The following is a 23,041-nucleotide window of genomic DNA, read 5'->3' as shown; positions in this document are numbered from 1 at the left end:
CTGTTAATGGACGGGGTGACGCTATGCATATCATTGTGTGCAACCTATGGCAACCACTTCGGCGATGCGAGAGCCAGCTGTAACCGTCATCGTCATTTTTGCAAACTCACTACTGACTACTAACGTTAACGTTACTATTACTAATTACTCAATTTCAAGCTAGCTAAGTTTCAACAAGGTGCCACTAAACGATGGTCTTGTTTTCGGTTGTAATTTTACATCAGGAGAAATGTAGTACATAATGGGCGGGGCCTATACAGATTCAGGAATTTTCAATGAGGGAGAAGGAGGAGATGCTTTGGGAGGATTTTTACAAGGTTATTAAATGTCTTTTGCAGAAAAACAAATCAGACACAATCTATTATTTCAAGCAGAGCATTTTCTTAAAACATGACTGGAGCTGGTCATTAATAATTTCCCAAGTTAAACGAAAAATAATTCACTAATGAAAGCGGAAGTATCCCATTTTAATTATGGATAAGCATATGTTGACTTATGACCATGACATCTACAGGAAACCATGAAATGTATCTGAGTCAGCTTTACTGTTTTAATTTAAAATTAGATCAAATCCTAAGTGGAAATCTATATTTCAGGCTACAATGAATGCAAACCTTGGACTCTTTCCAACACTAATGTGTTCTTTCTGGTAATAATGAATGTCTGTGGAATAGCCCAACAAAAGTCAACATAGCGCTCAGTGATCTATGGCACGCTGCACATCCTCTCTAACCTTGATTAAAGGGCTCAATGCACGGCTCACTTATCAGAACTATCAGTCTCCATTGCACACTGCGAGCCTGGCTGTTTAATATACATACAAAGATAAGAAGGTGTTGTGTTACCTTCATGAACCGGACAGCGTGTGCAGAATGGATTAACCACTGAGCCACTATGCACAGGGGAGCAGACTGTATTAGCTGTCATCAACTTATAAGCATTAATGAAAGCTGAGTGTGCATCGTCCCTCTGTTAGTTATGAAGAAAGCTGACTCTCCTCTGAGTTTATGGCTTGATTTCTGTGCTATTTAAACTTAGCTTCATTATAGCCCGAGGTGCTAAAAAAACGACCCAAAACAGCCAGTGACCACAGGTACCAGCTCTGATAATGTCACAGCCCTCATCATTATTCAGTTTATTTTAATTTTATCGAGTTATAAAAAATTGTCGACGTTTTAAATACCAGAGAAAGGTCACAACGTACCACTTAAGGATTGTGGAGTGTTAAGTAAGACACTTTAAATGAACCCTGCCGATGGGTTTTAACTGTCTTGACTGCTGAATAAAAAGACAGGTAACACACAGATTCTAAAAGAGCACCTGGGTGTCAACAATGAAAAGGATCAGCATGATAAGAGCGGTGTTGACAACGTAATCCCCAAAAAGGCCTTTGAAACTTTCTGTGCAGTGATTTGAAAAACATGAAATAAAGGTTTAGTTCAAGACAAATCAGCACATTTCACTTACCTCTAGTTGTGTGGGTCTTCTTCCAGAGGATCTATTTAATTCAAAAGCTCATTGACATCAGTAATTATTTTAATAACTACAAATAAGCCTCGCAATATACTGTGAATTACTTATTTGTCCAAAAAAGTGATGGTGAGATCTTGAAAATGATTGACGTTTGTGTTTCTAGGCAAGATCAGTCTTTGGTTGTACTGACCACCAACCAGTGACTTTTGCAATCTGTGATAAGGTTTGGCCAGAGGACACCGCTTCACTCTAGCCAAAATGATTTGGAACCACTGCTTTAACAATCACGATTACCCATAAGCCCAAGGCTTGACGGGCTGAAGCATGTGCCAAGCTACTGCAACATGATGCCAAACAGGGAGATTGATTATTATTTCTGTCAATAGTTTTTATTACATTTGTTTTTGTTTTTTGGGGGGGGGTTGTTCTTGAAAAGTCAATGAATCACTGATATCACAATGATATCCAAACTGCCTTAAAGATGCAAATGACTACAAAGAGGCACAGAACAACTTCAAAGTTACCCAAAAACAACCTCAAAGGATACACAAATGACCTCAAAGATAAACAAAAACACTACAGAGAGACACAGACGACCACAAAGATAAACAAAAACACTACAGAGAGACACAGACGACCACAAAGATAAACAAAAACACTACAGAGAGACACAGACGACCACAAAGATAAACAAAAACACTACAGAGAGACACAGACGACCACAAAGATAAACAACAAGACTATAAAGAGACACACATGACCACAAAGATAGACAAAAAGACTACAAAGAGACACACATGACCACAAAGATAAACAAAAAAGACTAAAAAGAGACACAAACGACCACAAAGATAAACAAAAAAGACTAAAAAGAGACACAAACGACCACAAATATAAACAAAAAAGACTAAAAAGAGACACAAAGGACCACAAAGATAAACAAAAAGACTACAAAGAGACACAAATGACCTCAAAGATAGAAAAAAAGACTACAAAAAACCACACATGACCACAAAGATAAACAAAAAGGCTGCAAAGAGACTCAAACGACCACAAAGAGACACACAACTACAAAGCAACATAAAACAACTCCACAGCTCCAAACCCAAACGACAAGGATAAGCACAATGACCACAAAGGAACAAAAACACCTAAAAAAAGAAAAGAATTAGAAAGACCAGACACAGAACAACTACAAAACATACAGAAAATTAGTACTCCTGTGAGTTGTCCTTGCAAACGCTGTTATTGTGAGCAACAAGGCCGTTGCTTATGGGAAGAGATGTTGCTGTTGAATTGAGTTTAATATATTTTTTATTGTTGGGAGCACCAAAACAATTTTCCTTCAATCAGACTTGGGTTGGAGGAAGAAATCTCAGAGATTTGTAGATATCTCGAAACGAAAGGTGTCTGCAAAAAATAAAATACACAAGAGGAAAGACTTGAAAAGAAAACAGAGTCAAAGTTCACCAGATAATGTCAATATGCCACAGAGGAAGCCAATCCAAAGCAGTATTTAAGGACACAGGGGCGACCCATACACCTTGTGTTCAGCAGCACAGGATGCCCTTATGAGGGGGTGCAGCGAGCAGCAGCAACCCAGTTTCCTCACCATCCATCACTGCAGCATAGCAATTTAACCATAGAGCAGAGTCAAAAAAATACTGCAAAGGCACAAACTAGGAGAGAAAATGTCCCCAAACTGCATCTGTGGGGGCGTTAGGGCGAACAGATAAACAACTTTTCAAAGCAGGATTACGGGGCTGTGTTTGTCGAGGCCAGGATGCGTGGGCCTTGTCTCTAAATGTGGCACAACAAACGGTGAAGGGGAAGCTAAGCCGGCGCTCACAAGAGACCCGCGGTAGCTGCCCAAACGGGCTTGTTAGGGGGGCAGAGAAGCAACTCATCAATGCGCAAGATCCAGGCTGACAGAGAAGCTTGTTAACTGGTGCACGACAGCCAGGAGGGTGGCTCATTAGGGAGAAGGACCAGTAGCCTGCATGGGCCGTGCTGGTCTCACCAGATGGCTTCCTGTCTGCTGCCTGATGAAGGATGTGGACATCCATCATTAACAAGTCATGTGCAGTGTGTTTTATTGTGTGTGGCAAATCTTATAGAAAGCATTCAGTGTTGTCCTGGTTTGACTCTGTCACAGTTTGATGTTTAAAACTTTAAATCATAGTCTGCCAGAGTCTTATTCACATGGGTAAAGAAGCTCCATTTTCATTTCATCCTGAGCTGCAACAAAGTTTCCCTATGACACTAGGATACGAATCCTGTTGCAACATTGCCCCCTACTGGTGCTGAAAGCTTCAAACTCCACATTGATGCAATCAAAACATGCATTTTCCAAACACTCACCCCTCAGTGGACCCTTCACACGCTGCCAGACGTCACTATAAATAACAAATTGTTTGCAATCACCCCGTCTGGATAAGAAGCCTACAGCGCGCTCCAGCTTGATTATCACACAAGACAAGTTTCCATTAAGGACCAATAAATCATTATTCATCATTCTCTCAGGGGGAAATACACGCTGCTGCAGCAAAATCATAAGTGGAACTCAGTCATTTAGATTTTGGTTTCAGTGAAGCTTCAAACAAATGGCAGTTGATTTATTTGCTATCTAATTTCACCCATATTGCCAGAATTAAAAGTATTGTTGCATGGTATCACTGCGAGCGTGGAAGAAGCCGTAACTTTAATTAAAAATCAGTACATTTTGTAATAAAGGAAATCTCAGTCGCTGGAATGGAAAAATAAAGGATGCAATCAAGCTATCGGATATGGCCGGAATGTATTAATGAGTTTTTTTTAGGGGGGATAAGTACTTTTCTTGGAGTGCTTTATTCACTGCTAATGCAACAGAGACGCCTTGAGGAGCACATCAAACTCATTAACTTTACCTTAAGGGTCATTTCACCAAGAAAGATTTATTACGTATCTTAAACTGCTCATATCAAAAGTGTGAATGCAGCACTGTGTCACTTGGCTCCTGCTTTAAGGAAAGAAACACTTTGAGTCAGCAAGTCGGAATTTGTCCTCCAGTGTTTCACTTTCTGTTAATTAAATCTGACAGTAATGAATTTGAATAAATTACAGATAAGACCATTTTTAGTACACATTATTTCTGGAAGATAATTATTGCTGTTAATGTGTTCTGTATCTCGGGTTCAAAAAGAAGCAAATATTTAAAGAAAGATTCTGCAATAACAACAACACTCCATTAAAAGTGAAAGTACATTCCCCCAGTTCCTAACCCTAACTAGAGTATTATGACAGCTTTACGAGATCCTAAAGATGGCATCAGACCCTCAAATCTCTGATCCCTAATCTTTACCCCCCCATCACTATCCATCCATCCATTTTCATCTGTTTATCCAGGGTCTGGTCACGGTGGCAGCAGGCTCAGCAACTTAGCCCAGAAGTCCCTCTCCCCAGCAACATTTTCAAGCTCCTCCTGGGGGATCCTGAGGCGTTCCCAGGCCAGGTGGGATAAACTGTATAATCCCTCCAGTGGGCTTTGGGTCTACCCCGAGGTCTCCTCCCAGTTGGACGTGCCCAGGAAACCTCCAAAGGAAGGCGCCCAGGAGGCATCCTAATCAGATGCCCGAATCACCTCAACTGGCTCCTTTCGATGCGAAGGAGTAGTGGCTCTACTCTGGATGTCTGAGCTCCTTACTCTATCTCTAAGGCTGAGCCCAGCCACCCTGCAGAGGAAACTCATATCGGCCTCTTGTATCAGCTATATCATTCTTTCGGTCACTACCCAACGCTCATGAGCATAGGTGAGGGACGGAATGTAGAACGACTGGTAAATTGAGAGCTTCGCCTTGCAGGTCAGCTCCTTCTTCACCACGACGGTCTGGTGCAAAGTCTGCAACACTGCTGAAGCTGCACCAACCAGTCTGTCAATCTCACGATCCATTTTAACCTCACTCATGAACAAGAGTTTGGGGCAGAACCTCTCTTTTCATCTTTTTCCCTGGAGATTAATACTAACCCTGACCCCTAACCCTAAGGCCTAATGCTAACCCTAACACCCTAAACCCAAGCCCTAAGGGTGCTTTCACACCTGACAACTTTGGTCCGGACTTTCAGACTTTACTCGGAAAGTCCGGTTTGTTTAGACAGGTGAGAACACACTTTGAAATCTGTTGTGGAGCAAACTACCAGATGGTGGTTTTCTGCCATGGTCCGGCAGAAAAGACGAGACTCGATCTGTTTGCAAACGAACCACTACCAAGTTCGATTCAGGTGAGAACATAAACGGACCTAAAGTAGGACCAAATATAGGAAACAAACCAAGAAACTGTGCATTGTGGGTAGTTAACGGGTGCTGACACTTGCAGAGACAGATGATTAGAGGACAAATGTGGGGGAGCGACGAGGAAATGTTCACGGAGGTGTTCAAACTGTTCAGTGGAAAACTTGGAACTGATAACGATTAAAAGTAAAAAAAACTCTGACAACAAAACATTAATCACTGTGATCGTTTTGAGTGTGCTTGAGGAGTGTGCTTTCTCTCTTTGTATCTACGTGGAAATTCTGACCAATCAGAAAGCAGTTTCCTCACGCATCAAAACGTTTGGTTCACTGGTAAAAGCTGCGGCAAAACGCAACATTGTAACAATTTGGTCTTTGATTCGATCAAACAAAGGAGTGAAAGCACCCTAAGAAACTAAGCCCAACCCCACCAACCCTTCCCCTCAAAAGATAACGGTAACACCCTAAACCCTAACACCCCTTATCCTTGTGCTAACCCCTCGCTCATTAATTATCAGTCATTATTAACTACAGTCCAATGCTACATGACTAGATTCAACTGATAAATGGAGCTGTTGTTGCCTACATCTGTTATTTACATTTTTTCATGCATGCTGATCAGTTCAGGACCAGATCACTGAACTTGATATTTTCCACATTTCAAAACTTTGACCAGCCGAACAAACAGATCAAATCTGACCAATAAATTCAAATTAAGGTCAAATGTGGGAAATCTTGGCCTCTGCTGCTTTCATTTTGATCACTTTCTCAAGCCTGCCCAGCTTTACTCACAGAAGAACCTACTGTTCCTTCCACTCTTAATATATGGCGTAGGAAAAGTCAAAGTGCCCTTTTAATCACTTTTAAACACATGCTGTAATAAACAAAACAGCACAAGCATCAGATACATGTACAAATGGCTTCATTTAATTTATGTATTTCACAAACAATCCAAGAACTTCTGAGACAAATGTACAGGAATTATTTTGCCATTTTATTTTTTTTTCTTCACATTATTGCTTTACAGTAAAATGCATTGGTTGGATATGTCCAGTATAGCAAGACAATACATTCATATAAGTTATACAGATGTCCTCAGTAATGTTTTATAGTAACTAACTTTACATTAAATATATTTTTTAATCATTATTTATTCTTGACAAACAACTCCCACGTCACATTGAGCTCACAGTGCATCAGGTCGCATTCAATCAAGAAATACATACCAGTCTTCTCGGGGTCAATTGCCGTTTCTAATGTGTTTTCTAAAGTGTGCGCTTATTTTGTACACAGGATTTCCATATAATCGGAATTTAATGCAGAGCTACGACAAATATGGCGTTTGAATTCTACAACTTTTTTTTCTCTCTCTTTCAAAAAAGTGACTTGGTAACAAAGAGTCAGACAACGCAGTCAAGATGATGACGAGAAAAAGAGGAGCAGTTGTTTTTTTTGTTTTTTTCCCTGCTGTGGTGTTTCCTGTCAAACCTGGCAACCCGGGACATGACCACACAGAGCGACAACAAAAATATACACAGAAATCAAACGGAAACCGTAACACTGCACATTCTGAATCAACTCAAGAACAGTACAGACTTGCCTTCCTCAACAAAAAGCGTCAAAAAATTAGGTCCTGTTTGTACAGAAAACCCACTGATAAGGTTCAAGGGGAGGAAGGGTGATGTACAAGCATGTCCCTGTGTGGTCACCTCCGTCCAGTAAACACAACCCTGATGGAGTAGCAGCTTAAGGGGGGTCAATCTATTCTTTTAATTCCTTGAAGTCTGCTCTCATCCAGGTCCTTTGAAGAAGTAACAACGTCCCGAGGGCGGCGCATGAAAACCATCCCTCCACCCGTGCGTGTCCTGCTGCCCCTCTCTGCTCCTTCAGCTCGGGTTGGTGGAGAGTTAATGCCCTTGTGCAAGAGGGGACGAAAGAGGAGAAAAAGGAGCGTGTGTGCAGGAAATCAGACTTCCAGAAAAGTCAGTGCTTTGGGCTCAGTTCCTCAGCTGTCACAAACACACACCTGTGAGCTCACACATCAAGTACTACTAGACAAACCGACGTCACATCTCGGCGGGATCCCCCGTCTTTTTATGGCGACCTTGCGGGGGGGGCCTTCTGTCACATAGATTTCTTTAAATTGCATATACAAGTGCCTGCTGCCGACGGCGCGGCAGAGGAATATTTTCAACACGTAAAACACTCCCCACGCAATTTCTCAGTTCGTAGTCTCTGCACCTCACTTGTAGGCTCCTCACAGGCATTTTTGCATGATGTCAAATGTCTGGATTGCAGTGTAGCTCGTAGCTGCCGATTTTTGTAAAAGTGGGCCGGGGCGGTTTCAGCGGACACGCCCAGATGGCCCTCAGCCTTTTTCGCTGTGCTGTGGAGGGAGCTGCGTTAAAATGTCCCAGCATGCACTGCAGACAAGAGGCGGGGGGTGTGCTCATGGTGTTATCGAGGTTCCAGTCCGTTTCGAAGAGCCCGGAGTGAGAAAAACGTAGCGTGGGCCCGTACTAAACACACACACACACATACATACAATGATCTCTCTCGCACACACAGTCACACAGACACACATGTACTGAAAACACACACACACACGCACGCACAGAAGGAAGCACTAGTTGATTCAGAATGAGAGGACGGCTGTTAAAGTGCAATATCTACATGTAACTCAAAATCAAGAGACCATCACCATCGACACCTCCTGGAGTTGTCCATCTCCGAGTTTCCCTGATAACCGACGGCTGTGGTTGGCACCCCTGCCCTGGGTAGCGGGGCTGCAGTGCCCCCTACTGGCCAGAGGGTGTTGTAGCAGACAGTCAGTGTTGAGAACCGTCCGGTTTCTTTGCATTTTGTCAAACAACTTCCTCCGTTCTGCTGCGAGCCGTCTCAAGACGAGAACAGGCCACCTGATGATGACAAAAAAATCAGATGCGTCCAACAGATCTGGAGCCAGTTTGTTTTTGTTTTTCTGAAGTTGTGCGAAGGGAAAAGTGGACTGACCCATCACTGAATGAAAAAAAAAACGCTGGAGTGGAAGTCTCCACCGCCAGCCAGACACCCCTCTGAGTGGTCAAATCTCCTTACAGCACAAAGCAAGAAAAAGCGTTTCCATGTGCAATTTGTTTCAGTGAAAAAACAGGCAATGTCCTATATTTGCAACAAGCTCTCCTCCGTATTTCATACTAGACAAAACCTTGTTTTGAAAAAATAAATACAAAATAAACAACAAAAAAACTGTTTACAAGTTTACATTGTGCCGTGCTGCATATGCATAACACCCTCACAGTCGACTGATCCGGACTGTGATACATCATCAATGTCCTGACAAAGTGTCTTTTTTTTTTTTTTTAAAGAAAACCAGATTTGATCAAGCAGACGAGGGTTGAGAAGAAGTCACAGAGGGGAGGGGGGAGTTAAGCGCTAACAGTATCTGCTCCCTGATGCCAAAGGCCATGCCAGGGGGAGTTGGGTCCAGGCTGGAGGAGGGGAGCTGCCAAGGACAAAGCCCTCCTCCAAAAACAAGAGTGTACTTTTTCTTTGGGTGCTGGGGTAATTATTTTAGGAATGACTTCAAGGAGAGTTCTCTCTACGTGGAAGTTTTGGTTTGAGTCATGAGATTATTTTTTTCTTCACAGACTCACAGGTTTGGTTTGTGGGGGAAAAAAAGCTTTGAGAAAATGGTGTGTGGAAATCTACAATGTGAAAACAGTGAAAACGCACACCAACACTCGACAGGGGCACTTATGATTCTGGAGGTCCCCGACATCTAAAGGCATGCTAGATGGGTAGAAAGTTAACAGGCCCACAGAGGAAATAAAGACTTTACTGCAATAACAGGCAATGCCCGAATAACGGGCATTAAGGACTGGCACTGTGTGACAAGAGGACAAATTAGAGACACGAACGGAGTCCACTCTTACAGCTTGCACTGCCTCTTGAGGGAATGAGATTCATACTCGGGACTACAAGGGAGAGAGCGCAAGGGGGGAGAAAGAGTCTCCTGATAGGTCCAGTATTATTGGAAAAAAAAGAAAAACATTTGGGGCTTGCTATGGGCGGCTGTTGAGGTTTTGGTATCCGAGGCATGCTGCTGTGCTCTACTCCTCCATGCACATGGGCAGGTTGACGAAGGTGAAGACGTTGTACTCGATCATGACGGAGAAACAGAGGAAGATGGCGTACAGGATGATGACGTACGCGCCCAGCTTGATGTCCAGCCGCCATTTGTTCAGGTGGATCCCCAGCACCTAAACACAGACAAACACGTCAAGGTGCAGGTTCTAGTATGTTCTGAAAGACAGCTTAATGTGCACGAGAGAAATGTACCAAAATAAAGGAATATTTAAAGCAGCACATACTCTAATACTAATGTATTTACCTGCCTGAAATTTACATCTAAAACACTTAAAGTGATAATCTTGAAGATTTTCATGTAAATAAATATCAGTTAAGTCTCCATCGCCCAGTGAGGTAACACAATGGCGATTGTGGCCCACTGATGAAAGCCTTTGCATTCACAGTATTACAGACTGGGTGTCTGTGGCGACTTTCACAGGAAACATGAGAAGCGGCGCCCAGTTAGTGACGCGTTTTCCATCAGCCAGCAGTGGTTGGTCTGCCAGAGAGGGTAGGCGGAACTAAGCGGCTGCTTCTCCGGTCTCTGCAAGTGTTGCGAGTAAACAGTAATCTACTATGGCTGAACAAACAAAGAAAAGATGGATGACTACAGATACAACTTCAACAATAAGTGAAAATCCAAAGAAAAATAAAGAAATTTGACACTCAGATGAAGGCAAACAGTCTGAAAAGGAAAGTGACCGTCAGCAAGGAAAATCAAGAGCTACAACCGGAGCCAACCGTGGACGTCACACATGCAACACTGTCTGGATATCTGGGAAGTGTGCTCCCGCAATTACCGTTTGTCGCCACAGGTGCCGCCAAAGAGAACAAAACTGAGATCTTTGAGATTATCACTTTAAATATGCAGTCCAGAAGAGGCTTTTTCTTGCTTCTTTGATCAGTGATGACAGCGCTGCAGTGTGTTCATCTTTTTTAAGTTTCAGTAGCCAACATAATTACTGATTTGTGTGTTTGGCACATGCAGAGTTTGTTTGGCTGCTGATGAGCTCTAGAAACTCATCAACACGCGCCCAACAAACAGAAATTACTGCAGTTATTAATATAAAAACCAGAAAGCTTCAATAAAAAAAATCTAACTAACAGGTGTACTTGATGTGTGTTTTATGTCGCATTGTGAAGCACTAGTTTGCCAACTGTGACTACAACTCCAAGTGCAATTAAAGGTAATTTTGTTCAAGTAAGAGTTTATTACTGACTGCAGTTTTGCTCCCAAATTTTGTTCTATTTATTCCAAAATTAAAAATGCATTACTTCACTTACAGAGGATTTTTTTCAAGGGAAGAGTCACAGTGTTTACAAAACTGAATTTTAACATTTTGATGAACCAATTATGTAACTTGCTTCAGTCACTGTTGCATAACAGTGCAGCAGCAGTCAGCGCCGAGCGCAGCCAAACAGGAATGTAAGTACTGTGGATTTTCACGTTAAACATGTATGGTACACAAGAGCAGAGTTTTCTTCATGGAAGTGGTCGATCTGTGCATCGTAAACATCATCAACTATTGCTCACCGTGAGGAACACAGAGCCCAACAGAAGCACCACGGAGTACACCAGGCCCCGGCTGTTGATCATCACCTGCAACACGGCAGACAGAGAGATCAGCAATCCTCCAGCAGCTCTGAGATCTTATTGTTCAGTACAAGAGAAACAGGATTTTGGATGTTTCAGAGGAGACAATGTCTGAGCTCTTGTCAAGTAAACAAGCTCGTTACCTCCGATCCATAGCTGACACACATGGTCTGTATCGCCCAGGGAACTCCCAGTCCCACCAGTATGTCAAACACATTACTGCCAATAGTGTTGGACACCGCCATGTCTCCCAGACCTGCAACAAAGGAAAATAAAGTTATAAAAACGGCTTTATTTGACTCCTTGTCACGACTTACACTTTGTTCCCAAATAAAGATGAACTTTCTCTGTTCTGTTCTCTCTGATGTTCAAAAGGGCCCGAACCTTATTCAGCTGGGAGGCAGTGCTGCAGGAAGAACTAGACTTCAGTGTCTATTAACAGCTCTGCACTATTTTCTCTCGTTCCTGTGCTCAGTTGTACTCTGTACTTGTTTTACTTATTTCTATGCACAGAGGAGAAGATTTTAGGATGCTACAATAGATTTGCAAATGCTAACAAAGTATATCTTTCTAAATTTTGGAAGTCTTTGACTTTTATTCTTTATAGCTAAAATGCAGACACGCATGTCAGTTCCATCTACATGGCTTAAAATGCAAACTTAGATGGACATCTTAAAGCTCCTGTGAGGACTTTTTATCTGGTTATGAAACAGACTGAAATTAATTCTGATGACTCTATATGACCTACAAAAGCAAACCAGACCATCAGCGACAAGATTGATTATTTCTATATAGTTATTTTTACTGCCTGAAACTGCTGGGTGGGGGGTAGGTGTCAGACGACGTGATTAACTGCATGCTGCCTTTAATTTTCCAGGGCAAAAAATTAAAGTGAGTGATAAATATGACTGTTAAAGAAAGCAGGGTGAGATTTTTTGTTAAAAATCACCACTTAAGCATCCACATCCACAAAATTACTTTTTAACCTAAACCCCCTCCAGAGAAAATCCAGTGTCAACATCTCCATGTGGTGCTTTTCATGTGCTAAGCAGTAAGCAGTCACCTACATGGCTGGGCCTGTCTGCTTTTAAACTGCAGTGTACCAAGGACAGGCTGAACAACACGCTTTCAGATGGCAACCACTTCAGCGATGCACGAGCCAGCTGTAACTGTCATTACATTTTTGCAGGAAAAAAACACATCAGACACAATTTCCAGCAGGGCATTTTAAATGTCTTCAAACATGAGCTTGTCTTTAACCTTTGTTTAATCCTCCTCAGATCAAATCTCTTTTTCATGGGAGACCTGGCCAAGTTAGCAAACCATTACAAAGGTTGAAAAATGTATTATTAGAGCGAATAAAGGGCAGGGTAAAGGTAGACAGAAAAAAAGGATGGCAAATTGAAAAATTAAATTGCTCGATCTAAAAATGTGTCAGAGGGAGACTTGTACCTTGCCGAGCCACAATGAGACTGGCTATGCAGTCGGGGACACTGGTGCCTGCTGCCAGGAAAGTGATGCCCATGATGACATCAGGGATCCCCAGAGTGTAGCCAATTATAGTCACCTGAGAGAAACGCACAGAGTGTCTGAGATCAAGAATAGCTTCCCCTGAAAGTGGGAGAGAAGTCATGTCAACCTTCAACACCTTCATTATTTTTTAACAGAACAACAACATCCTCTGTCATCATGATGCTAATGCTAACCGGTAAAGACACCGTTTCATAACAGCTAAGCTAACATGATTACATCCACGATGCTCGGATGTATTAGGTGCCTTCAATAAATGTCCTCATGTTGCAGTGTTGATAATCTCGGCAATGCCTCGACACAAACATTACACTCACCATCCAGACCATAAAGTAGGAGAACACGGCGATCCATACGGTGGACAGGATGAAGGAGACCATGAAGAACTTCTCCCAGCGAGGCTTGGCACAGTTCGGGACGGTAAAGAAGAGCAAGAGGAGCAGAGGCCACGAGAGGAGCCACTTCAACTTGCTGCCAATACCCCCTGCAGCAGAAACGCACGTTAGCACAGGAGACTTTTCAGGTTTTTCCTCAACGGACATTGATGAAAACAGATTTACAGATTAAATAAATGGCAGTATCATTTTTGCCCTTTAGAAGGATCCACCAATGAAAGCTTAGTTTCACACATTCATCTCGTAAATACTTGAACCATGTACTTGGAATATGAAACGGCGAGATGGTGTCGTTTTCCTCCGGCTCGGTCGGTTTGTCCTCTGGCACGTTCCCGTTCTCGATTTCAACCTTCCCGTCGACCACTTGTGTCTCCACTCCGTTGGCGGCTTGGACCAACTTCTGGCGCTTTCAGAAAAGAGAAACTAAGTCGAAGAGCACACGAGCAGCTGCTGCGATACAGCTTTACTTTAGAGGCACTTTGCTTCAGCAGTCAAAAATGTAAAACACAAATACATGAACACTGTGTGAGGGAGATAAGGAAACTCTTTGGAGCTCTTTGAAATTAAACTCAGAAGCACAAAGCTGAAAATGGTTCGCACTCAAAATAAACTCTTCACAGACAGCAGTAGCAGCTAAATCCTCTTATTGGAGCACCAACGGCCCGCTGTACCTCTGTAATGATGAGGCGACTGGCCATGCGCAGACGAGTCTTGGGTCCAAAATGGCTGGTGACCATGACGCGGAGGCCGGCTTCTGGGAACCTGAACTTCGAAGGGCTGGCGTTCATGATCTCGTCCACCATCACCACAGATCCACGGCTGTAAGCCTTGCTGGGCTTGACTGAGGGGTGGAGGGATATCACAGATATAGAAACATCCATGTAAAGAGTAAATGGACTGTGGATCAACTTATTAGATTATTATACAGAAACAATCCATTCAATATTAGCACACTTTCCTGAAAGTAAACTGCTGATAGGTCCAAGCTTCTACAAAAATATTAAGGGATGCTGCACTAGAACCATTTGTCACCATGTCAGACTTAAAGCTGCACCAGGCAATATTTTCATATACCATACCATTCGCATTACTAAATCACATTTGGCATCAGTTGCAAGGAAAAACTTCCCTTTAACAGGCAGAAACCTCGAGCAGAACCAGGCTCATGTTGAACAAACATCTGCCTCGACTGGAAGTGTAGTCTATCTGATCTGTTTTATTGAATACTGGAATTAAATGATGATCACATGATAAATTATCTGCAAACGGGCCAACAAACAAGTTTGCATTTGGAGATACATGCAATAATAATCTCAAAGATCTCAGTTTCGTTCTCTTTGGTGGCACCTATGGCGATAAACGGTAATTGCGGGAGCATACTTCACATGTGTGACGTCCACGGTTGGCTCCGGTTGTAACTCTTGATTTTCCTCGCTGACGGTTGCTTTCCTTTTCAGACTGTTTGCCTTCATCTGAGCGTCGAGTTTGTTTCTTTTTCTTTGTATTTTCACTTATTTTTGAAGTTGTATCTGTAGTCATCCATCTTTTCTTTGTTTATTCAGCCATAGTAGATTACTGTTTACTTGCAACACTTGCAGAGACCGGAAAAGCAGCCGCTTAGCTCCGCCTACCCTCTCTGGCAGACCAACCACTGCTGGGTGATGGAAAACGCATCACTAACTGGGCGCCGCTTGAGATTCGCCACACCCAGTCTGTAATACTGCAAATGCAAAGGCTTTCATCAGGGGGCCATAGGCTCAGTCACCATTGTGTTACCTTATTCGGCAACAGATAGTAACTTAACAGACATTTATTTAAATGAAAATCTTGAATATTATCACTTTAAATGGTACAGCGACAACTGTTCACGAGTGCCATTTGGACAATACTTTTTCAGAGAATCCAATGCTTCATTTAATAGTTAAGTTTGATTCAAGGGTTGAGAAAATGATTCTACCTCTATATGAAGCATTCAAAAGTCACAACATTTTTTAACTGGAATGTGACCATGTTCCACCCATGGATACATGTTAAATCTACATAAACCTGCATATACTAGCACGATTCAGCTCGTGTACATATGTCAGTCTAAATGAGACTGTATCTGATCTGCAGAAAAAAAAAAAACTTATTTTGGGTTACAATGAAACTACTAAATCAAAAATCAGCAGATTAATAGTGCCAAATAATTCACTTTTCACATAATTCTATCCTCATGTTATGGAGGAAAAAGAGATTTTACAATCTTCAGGGAATTACCAATGCTGAACATCCCCCCCCCTCTCATCCCTTTGGTATAAAACATCACACACCTGCTGTGTTAGCTCGAGTGTGCTGAGTGCAGGTACGGACACCACATGATTTCCAAATGTGCTCAACTTCAAAAAGCTTCCTCAAATTGCCTGGTGCAGCTTTGAAGTCTGCCTACTAGTTGTGAATATGTATGGGTGGACTAGGGATGATTTCAAAATCTTAAACAAGGAGGATCTCTGCTATCTTTGAACTAACAACCTATGTGGGTGGCTGAGACATTAAACACATATCAATTAACAAAAGACAATTTGTGATTTAACAATAAAACATATCTTAAAACATATTATTGATGAGCCTATAACACTTAAGTTTCCCTGTGCTTACAATTAGCTATAAGATGCAGTGGATGGGGAATAAAAAAGTTCTACTTATTAGTTTAACTCTGAATTAATTTGACTTATTATGCATGCAAGAATGCACATAAATTAACAGCGTAAACACAGCCGGCATAAACATTTCCTCTTGTGAAATTCATTACCACTTCAGGAGTGAGTGGGTCTGCGCCCCAGAGACCAGCAGAGGAAGAAAAAGTAGTATGCAAGCAAACAGAATAGGCACACAGCAGCACAACACTGTAGACAACAAGCAAGAGCAAGTTTAGTAAGGCTAAACAGACAGGCGTGTTAACACTAACGCAGCCAAAGTAGGAAAGGGTAAATATCTCAGAGGGTTGAAATGTCGCTGAGGGGATTCAGAAAGTTCAAAGGCAGGAGAGGAAGAAGTGGAGAACTGTGGCTACAAAGATATCTCACGCAAACATGACATTAAAGATGTTATTTTGAAATGGCTCATTTTTATTCTGAAGTTTTAATAAGTTAAGAACCCAAGACAACAAAGTCCCTTGACATTAGACTGCATTACCGAAGGAAGATTAAAGAATCTCTTCATTATGCTGTTCCCATTTCAAACAAGAGCATTTCATTTTGTGCCCCCTGTATGCCTTGATAAGCTTCGGTTGCTTATCACCAAGAAAAAGGACTTAGCAGGCAGACAAAATGAATGGAGGAACATAGCTAAATATTATCACAAGAGAAAGCACAAAGTGAGGTGGAAATTTTGACAAACCGTCTTTCTTCAGGTAGTGCAGTTCACTGGAGGTCAAAGAAACTAAAGTCTTCTTGAGCTTTTTGTGGCTCTGCAGGGTTATATTTAAAGGAAGAGTTTGACATTTTGGAGAGAAAAGTGTTTCTCTGCTTTCTTTCTGTTAAGAAGGCCACTCATGTCCGTGCTCTTAATATAGCTACAGCCAGAAGCCGGTTAGCTTAGAAAACTAGCAATAAGAAGAAACAGGGGGCAACAGCTAGCCTAGCTAAGTAAAAAGAGGCACTTCTAAAGCTTGCCAATGAACACATTATCTCTTTTTTGTTAAATTCATACAGAAAGCGACACCTACTATGTCTGTACATACTGAATATGAAGCTATAAAGCCAGGAGCTTGTTAGCTTCAATAGCATTAAGGCTGCGGGAGAAAAAGCTAGCTTGGCTCTTTCTTAAGGTAACAATATCTGTCAGCGCCACTCTTTTAAATATTATTTCTTCTTTATTGAATTTGTACAACGGTGGAAGCTTAAAAACAGCATTACGTGGTTCTAAAGCTTTTAGTTGACACACTGTTACTAGTTTACACAGGGCCAGCAGAAATGGTCAGTATGCTAACCAGCTGCTTGCTAGCTGATGTAGGACAATCTTCTCTGTCAGCAAATTAGGGAAATTAAAGGAAGTTAGCAGAAGATAGTATAAGCTGAAGCAATTCTAGTTAGTTCAGCAGAAAGAAGATAAGATTAAAGCCACAGACCCTCTAACAGAAACAAACCACAGATAATCATTGTCAAATTGTAATATACTAAAATACATTTCAAAGTCTAGGAACCCCAATCTTATTATTTCAACATAAACATTTCAGATCATTCATTTCTTGGTTTCTTGTGTATCCAGCCTGTCTGATTAACCTTACCTTTTGCGAGTAAAGGTGATGACGGGTCGTCATCTGAAACATAGTCATAACTAGTATTACCATCCTCCATTTCACTGCTGGCAGCCGCGTTACCGTTGGCCACGTTCTTCTTCGACTTCCCCATGAAAAATCTCTGCATGCTGGAGTTGAATCTAGAAAAAAAGGTAGAACATAATCTCTGAATCAGAGATACTGAAAAAGTTCAACACGGTCATAAAGGAAAAAACAAACAAGAAAGGACATAGGCAAATAGGGTTTAGATGAAAGGCTGCAGCTTGTTTCAAATATGGGTTTATTATATTAATTAGCCAAAATAACGAGGTAACTTTCCATACACTTCTATAGAATGAATTTACGTTAAAGTGCCCTACTTTTTAAAAGACAGCATCAGCATTTTACGCTTGCAAAAAATGGCTGAAATCTGCTGTTCTGGAAGAATAGAAATGAAAAGAATGAATCAAAAATCTAAAGAAATGTGTCTAAAAGCCGATCAATAGGCTTTCATCAGCCACACAGGCCCTCACAAAGACAATTTGAGTGCCATTATGTGAACATTGATCCCATAAAACTGAACAGACTGCTGCTGCCTTTGAACAAAATGTGTGCAGAGTCATCACTGGTACCATCATAAGAACTGTGTACAGTTTTAAAGAAGCAAGTCAGTGCTGAAAATTTAATTCCATTATATTTTATTTAATGAGTTTTCTTATCTGAATTTTAGTTTTTAAGGTTATTATGTTTTGGAGAGTTTGTATGGATGGTGAAGTATGGAGCCCAAAACCAACAAACAGCTGTAAAAGATTAGCACAGTGTCAGAAATAGCCTCTAACAATCAAAAAAACTATACTGTTGGTTACACAATTAAAACTGTAGCACAAAAAGTGTAGCACAAAGCTTTTTCTTCAACTTCCAATAAAGGTGATGAAAAACAGAAAAGGCTATTTTTCAAAGTTGCACTTGTCATTTTGATAGCATAAGTTTGCTCACGCTGACCGTTACAAGAACATGTAGACCATTATGAGTACGGGGGTTTTGTTCTCATCATAGTCTAAAAAGTTGAGTTTGAAACACTGGAATGCATGTTGTGATTGTTATTTAAGAAAAAAAATGCACAACAGCCATGCATGCTTTGGTCCAACATTTCCCTGAGGAAATTTCAGTACGACGCTAATACCGGTAAGTACATAGTGTACACAGTGTACTACATGACGTATCTCCATTGAGACACAGCAACCGTTTGCTAAACACACCACCAGCCTTGTTAGCTAGCTCGAGCTAGAACTTTCCTCACAAAACTACATCATATTGTCTGTGCAAGTGGTGTTAATTGTCCATACTGTGCACAGTATGTTGTTCAATAGCATTGTGGTATAAACATTTTTAACAATAGCTTAAGCAGTTAAGCGCTAAAGCAAATGCTAACAAAGTTAGTGAGCTAATTGTACTCGAATGGAATTAAGTCAATGTAGATGTCTTTTTTCTCATGTCAAACAATTTCTGTTGCTTTATGAAGACATACGACATATATTTTAAGATGGGTATTATTTAGAATTACAAACATGCGTTTCTAATTCTGTTTTAATTAAGTGCTCGACTATGGACATACAAAAAGAAATGCTTGTGATTTACTTTTTCTGTCTTTAAATTAAGACATTTCCCGATGCTGTTATTTGTTTGACCACTGGCAGCATGTGTGCTATTCTAGGAAAGGAAAAAAATAGTCACAGCTGGGAGGAGGAAGGTCACCTCAGAGAGCACTGATCGCTCCAAATAAAACCCACTCTGCTGCATTTTGACTGGAACAGCCCTAAAATTGTCAGCGGATATTTTGGGAGAGGGGAGACATATGACAGCATATCCTACAGTAAGCACTTCTTTCCTCCAAATGAGAAAGGAGAGGAGTGATCTGGTTAAGCCGGTGCTCTTAGCCTCTGCAGAGGGAGAAAGATTAAACTCTTATGGCAGGGAGAGAGCAGGCTGCTGCTGAGTGTTACACAGATTACCAGCTGGACAGAGACAGAGGCACACGTTGTGGGTGGTATCACACAGTTTGGACTAAAAAGACACAAATATGGCGTATTACAGTCCGTATTTTTATGCAGTGACAAGAGACAAGAACTTCTCAGGACACATTGTAACCCAAAATTGAGATAAATTTTGATATGTACGGTCATTTTCATATAAACACAAATAAGTGTTTACTGTATGAAACTGCATCATAAAAATGCACTTAATTCAATAGAGGAGCAACATTTCCAACAGAAGGCTCCTGGGCCGAATCTTCAGCTAACATCTGGTAAGGGGACATGACTGAGACACTCCCCACCAGCTGGAAACCCGCACCTCTCCTGTGAAGCTACTGAGCGCACAGTTGGTCATAATAATCAGCCCACAGGTAGCAGTGTGTTAGAGTTTAAGCATCCTTCCCACGCACACACACAGGTTGCTGAAGTGGGAATATGATATCGGCCGTGGTGGAATTTAATAAAACAGGTTCACCTGATTACTGAGTATAATTTTTTGATAATTTACAAAGTACTTTGGTTTTTAAGCTACTTTTTACTACTACTTGAGTTCATTTTAGAAAGAAAAATGGCGTTTTACTCCTCTACATTTGTCTGACAGTTACCTTTCAGATCAGTTTGCAGGAAAAAAGTTGAATAGTGGCTACAGTATCAACTAACATAAAATATTAATTTACAAAAATAAATCGTATTTTAATTGCACGATAATGTTTTTTTCTTTTTCTACCCCATTAAACATCTCTTGACCCCTCAGATTTATCTTGTGAGGCTTTAAAGGAGCCTGACTCCTGGGTAGGAAACCAATGGACTTAACGCCAACTATATATAATTGTTGTAAAACTAGCTCCCCCCCTAAAGCAGCTACAACAGTCAAAGGATGTATTGGTATTATAAACCTTATATTGAAATATAAAATGATAATCACAAGCCGTAATGGCGCCTTTGACATTTTACACTGAACCACGCAACGCTGCCGTAAAGCTGCCCCAGTGTGTGTTTTTAAATGCTGGCTCCACCGTTTACACCGTCACCATCTCGCCTCTGAGCCCGGCTCAGAGGCAGACAACTTCACCCCACCATTCTGCCTCCGTCCGTTTTACATTGAAGACGTAACAAAGGCGTAATAATCCCGCCTTGAACTCCGCCTTCCATGTAATAAGTACTTTTACTTCTGATATTTAAAGTACATGTATCTGATTGCTTCTGTGCTGTAACTAAGAGGGTTTTAGAATGCAGGACAGTGACTTGTAATGACAAGAAACAAGGAACAACTGAGTGAGTTTATAATATACTTACTTCATGACAAGAATATATCCAGCATACATGAGCACCAGCACCAAACTCTCCCACCTGATAAAGAGAAAAATACATTCTGGTTCCCAAACACTTTAAGAAACAAAATAGGGGATACATTTTTATAGTAATACATATTTCCAGGTTCTGCCTGCTTGCTACAAACATTATGATAGTATAATTACAAATCTGTTAAGTCAGGGCTTCTGGGGCGCTGGTTTAGCTCAGCAGTTAGATTGCGTGACCCACGTACAGAGGCTACAGTCCTCTGCCTTTTGCCACGCATCGTCCCCCACTCCCTTCCCTAGTTTCCAACACTATCCACTGTCCTCACACTTCATAAAGCCATAAAAGGCCAAAAAAATTATCTTACAAAAAAAAAGGTTAGAGCCTCTGAGGGGTGAACTTGACATTAAACATGTCGATGCTCATTGTTTTATGAACCTTTACCTGCATTTCCTAAACTTCCCAACAATTGAAAACCTACTTTTTAAATCTTTAACGCAATACCATGTTTTGCTAGCAATGACCCCTGGTGCTCTAAATAACAATTTCAGGATGAGATCCAGGATTAAATTGTAGTGTAACAGTACCACGAATAATGTAGTGCTGTAAAGTCAACAGCAGTTTTCCCATCTAAAGTTTGCTAACATTAGCCACAACAAGCTAATGCTCATACCAGACCATTAGCCATTAAAATTACACAAATGGACACTTTTAAATCTCCCTGGATGGGTAACTTACCAAACTATCTTCTCGTCGTAGATGAACTGAAAAATGAAGGGAAAGATTTTTTAGATAAATAACAAAGAAGAATGTTGGAGTTCATTTAACTTTAAATCTAACTTACTGCGATCAAAGCCAGAACAGACAGGATGTAGTAGAAGGAATCCCTGAAGACGGCCCACCAGGTCAAAATCACCACCTGAGAATAAACAACACAAAGCGCACAGCTGCATTTGAGTTATTTTCTCTAACTGCATCAACGTGTGTTAGAGTTCTCTGAGGCGATACATTGGGTGTCATCAATAGCACTTAATATGGTAATTTTCTTGACAAAAGGAGCTCAGAGAAACAGAGTTATGATCCGTTCACGCCTCCAGAGTTCAGTTCTCCATTTCCACTCAAACCAGTGGTGAGAAAAACTAACTGAAGCAGATGGTTTTGTTTCCCCTCAGCAAGTGAAACTTCTGCCACACATGTGCCTCTCCGCAGTATATAGATAAACAGAATGCAGCGGGAAGCCACTCTCTCAAATAACACACACACACACACACCTGTCCGGCGAAGATCCCACAGACACCGATGATGCAGAGGATGTTGAAGACCGCTGAGCCAACGATGGTTCCCACCCCCACATCGCCGTGGGTGATGAAGACACCTGCACACAGGGAGGCAGCCAATCAGGATCAGCCATGACACCAACCATCTGGATGTATGCACATACTGCTCAAGTGTGTGTATGTATGTGTGTGCGTTTGCCTACCAATGACAGACGCAAAAAGCTCCGGTGCAGAACTCCCAGCTGCCATGAAGGTGGCTCCTGCAACATCTTCGCTCAGGTCTAGTTTCTGCATGAATACAGAGAAGATGGTTGGTTTGGGCAGACAAACAAGCGTTGTGTAAGCGCAACACTGAAAGATGAAGGACCACAACTCCCATGTACCTCACAGATCTTCTCCAGCGATGTCACAAAGTATTCGTCACACGTTATTGCGAGGGCCAGAAACATGTAGAGCGCCTGGGGACAGAAGCAGAGGAGTTAGGTTTGCACAGTGTGTGTGACAAGGGCAAGAACAGAGTGTGTGTGACAAGGGCAAGAACAGAGTGCGTGTGTTTGTGTGTGTAGATACATCCTTAATCAGCAGAAATTAGCTGAGTTGGTATTCTCCTGGCAAAGGGCAGGTGAAGGGGACTCTCAAATACAACCCCCAATTAAAACATGACCCGCTTTGAATTCTAAAGTCAATTCAGCGAGGAGCAGTTTTCTTATACAATTTGAAAAATCCACAGCAGCCTGTTTCAGCAGCTGAGGACAGATCTATAAATTATAGATCAGGTGTGACATCAG

General features: G+C 41.5%; 1 protein-coding gene across 2 annotated transcripts in view; it reads right to left on the bottom strand.

Moving 5' to 3' along the window:
• Positions 1–6,644: 6,644 nt before the first annotated feature.
• The window catches only part of slc24a4b (solute carrier family 24 member 4b), a 42,001-nt gene continuing 25,604 nt past the window's right edge, over positions 6,645–23,041 (bottom strand). The window contains exons 4-17 of one of the 2 annotated variants that reach the window (XM_069656422.1): positions 22,637–22,711; positions 22,457–22,541; positions 22,248–22,351; positions 21,821–21,895; positions 21,715–21,740; positions 20,974–21,027; positions 17,714–17,805; positions 14,058–14,227; positions 13,651–13,792; positions 13,309–13,475; positions 12,914–13,028; positions 11,605–11,717; positions 11,402–11,467; positions 6,645–9,998 (exon numbers count right to left, since the gene is read on the bottom strand). In XM_069656422.1, the coding sequence (XP_069512523.1) occupies positions 9,849–9,998; positions 11,402–11,467; positions 11,605–11,717; positions 12,914–13,028; positions 13,309–13,475; positions 13,651–13,792; positions 14,058–14,227; positions 17,714–17,805; positions 20,974–21,027; positions 21,715–21,740; positions 21,821–21,895; positions 22,248–22,351; positions 22,457–22,541; positions 22,637–22,711 (1,434 nt within the window). In that variant the 3' untranslated portion in view covers positions 6,645–9,848. The remainder of the gene's footprint in view (positions 9,999–11,401; positions 11,468–11,604; positions 11,718–12,913; positions 13,029–13,308; positions 13,476–13,650; positions 13,793–14,057; positions 14,228–17,713; positions 17,806–20,973; positions 21,028–21,714; positions 21,741–21,820; positions 21,896–22,247; positions 22,352–22,456; positions 22,542–22,636; positions 22,712–23,041) is intronic. The other variant, XM_069656431.1, reaches the window with a different exon arrangement.

This window comes from Semicossyphus pulcher, unplaced genomic scaffold (genome assembly GCF_022749685.1).
Source record: "Semicossyphus pulcher isolate SPU_LCO1_2020_fin unplaced genomic scaffold, fSemPul1.0.p SCAF_11, whole genome shotgun sequence".
NCBI classification, from domain to species: Eukaryota; Metazoa; Chordata; class Actinopteri; order Labriformes; family Labridae; genus Semicossyphus; species Semicossyphus pulcher.
The sequence above is the reverse complement of the archived record's forward strand: the minus strand, read 5'-3'. Positions and strand labels throughout refer to the sequence as shown.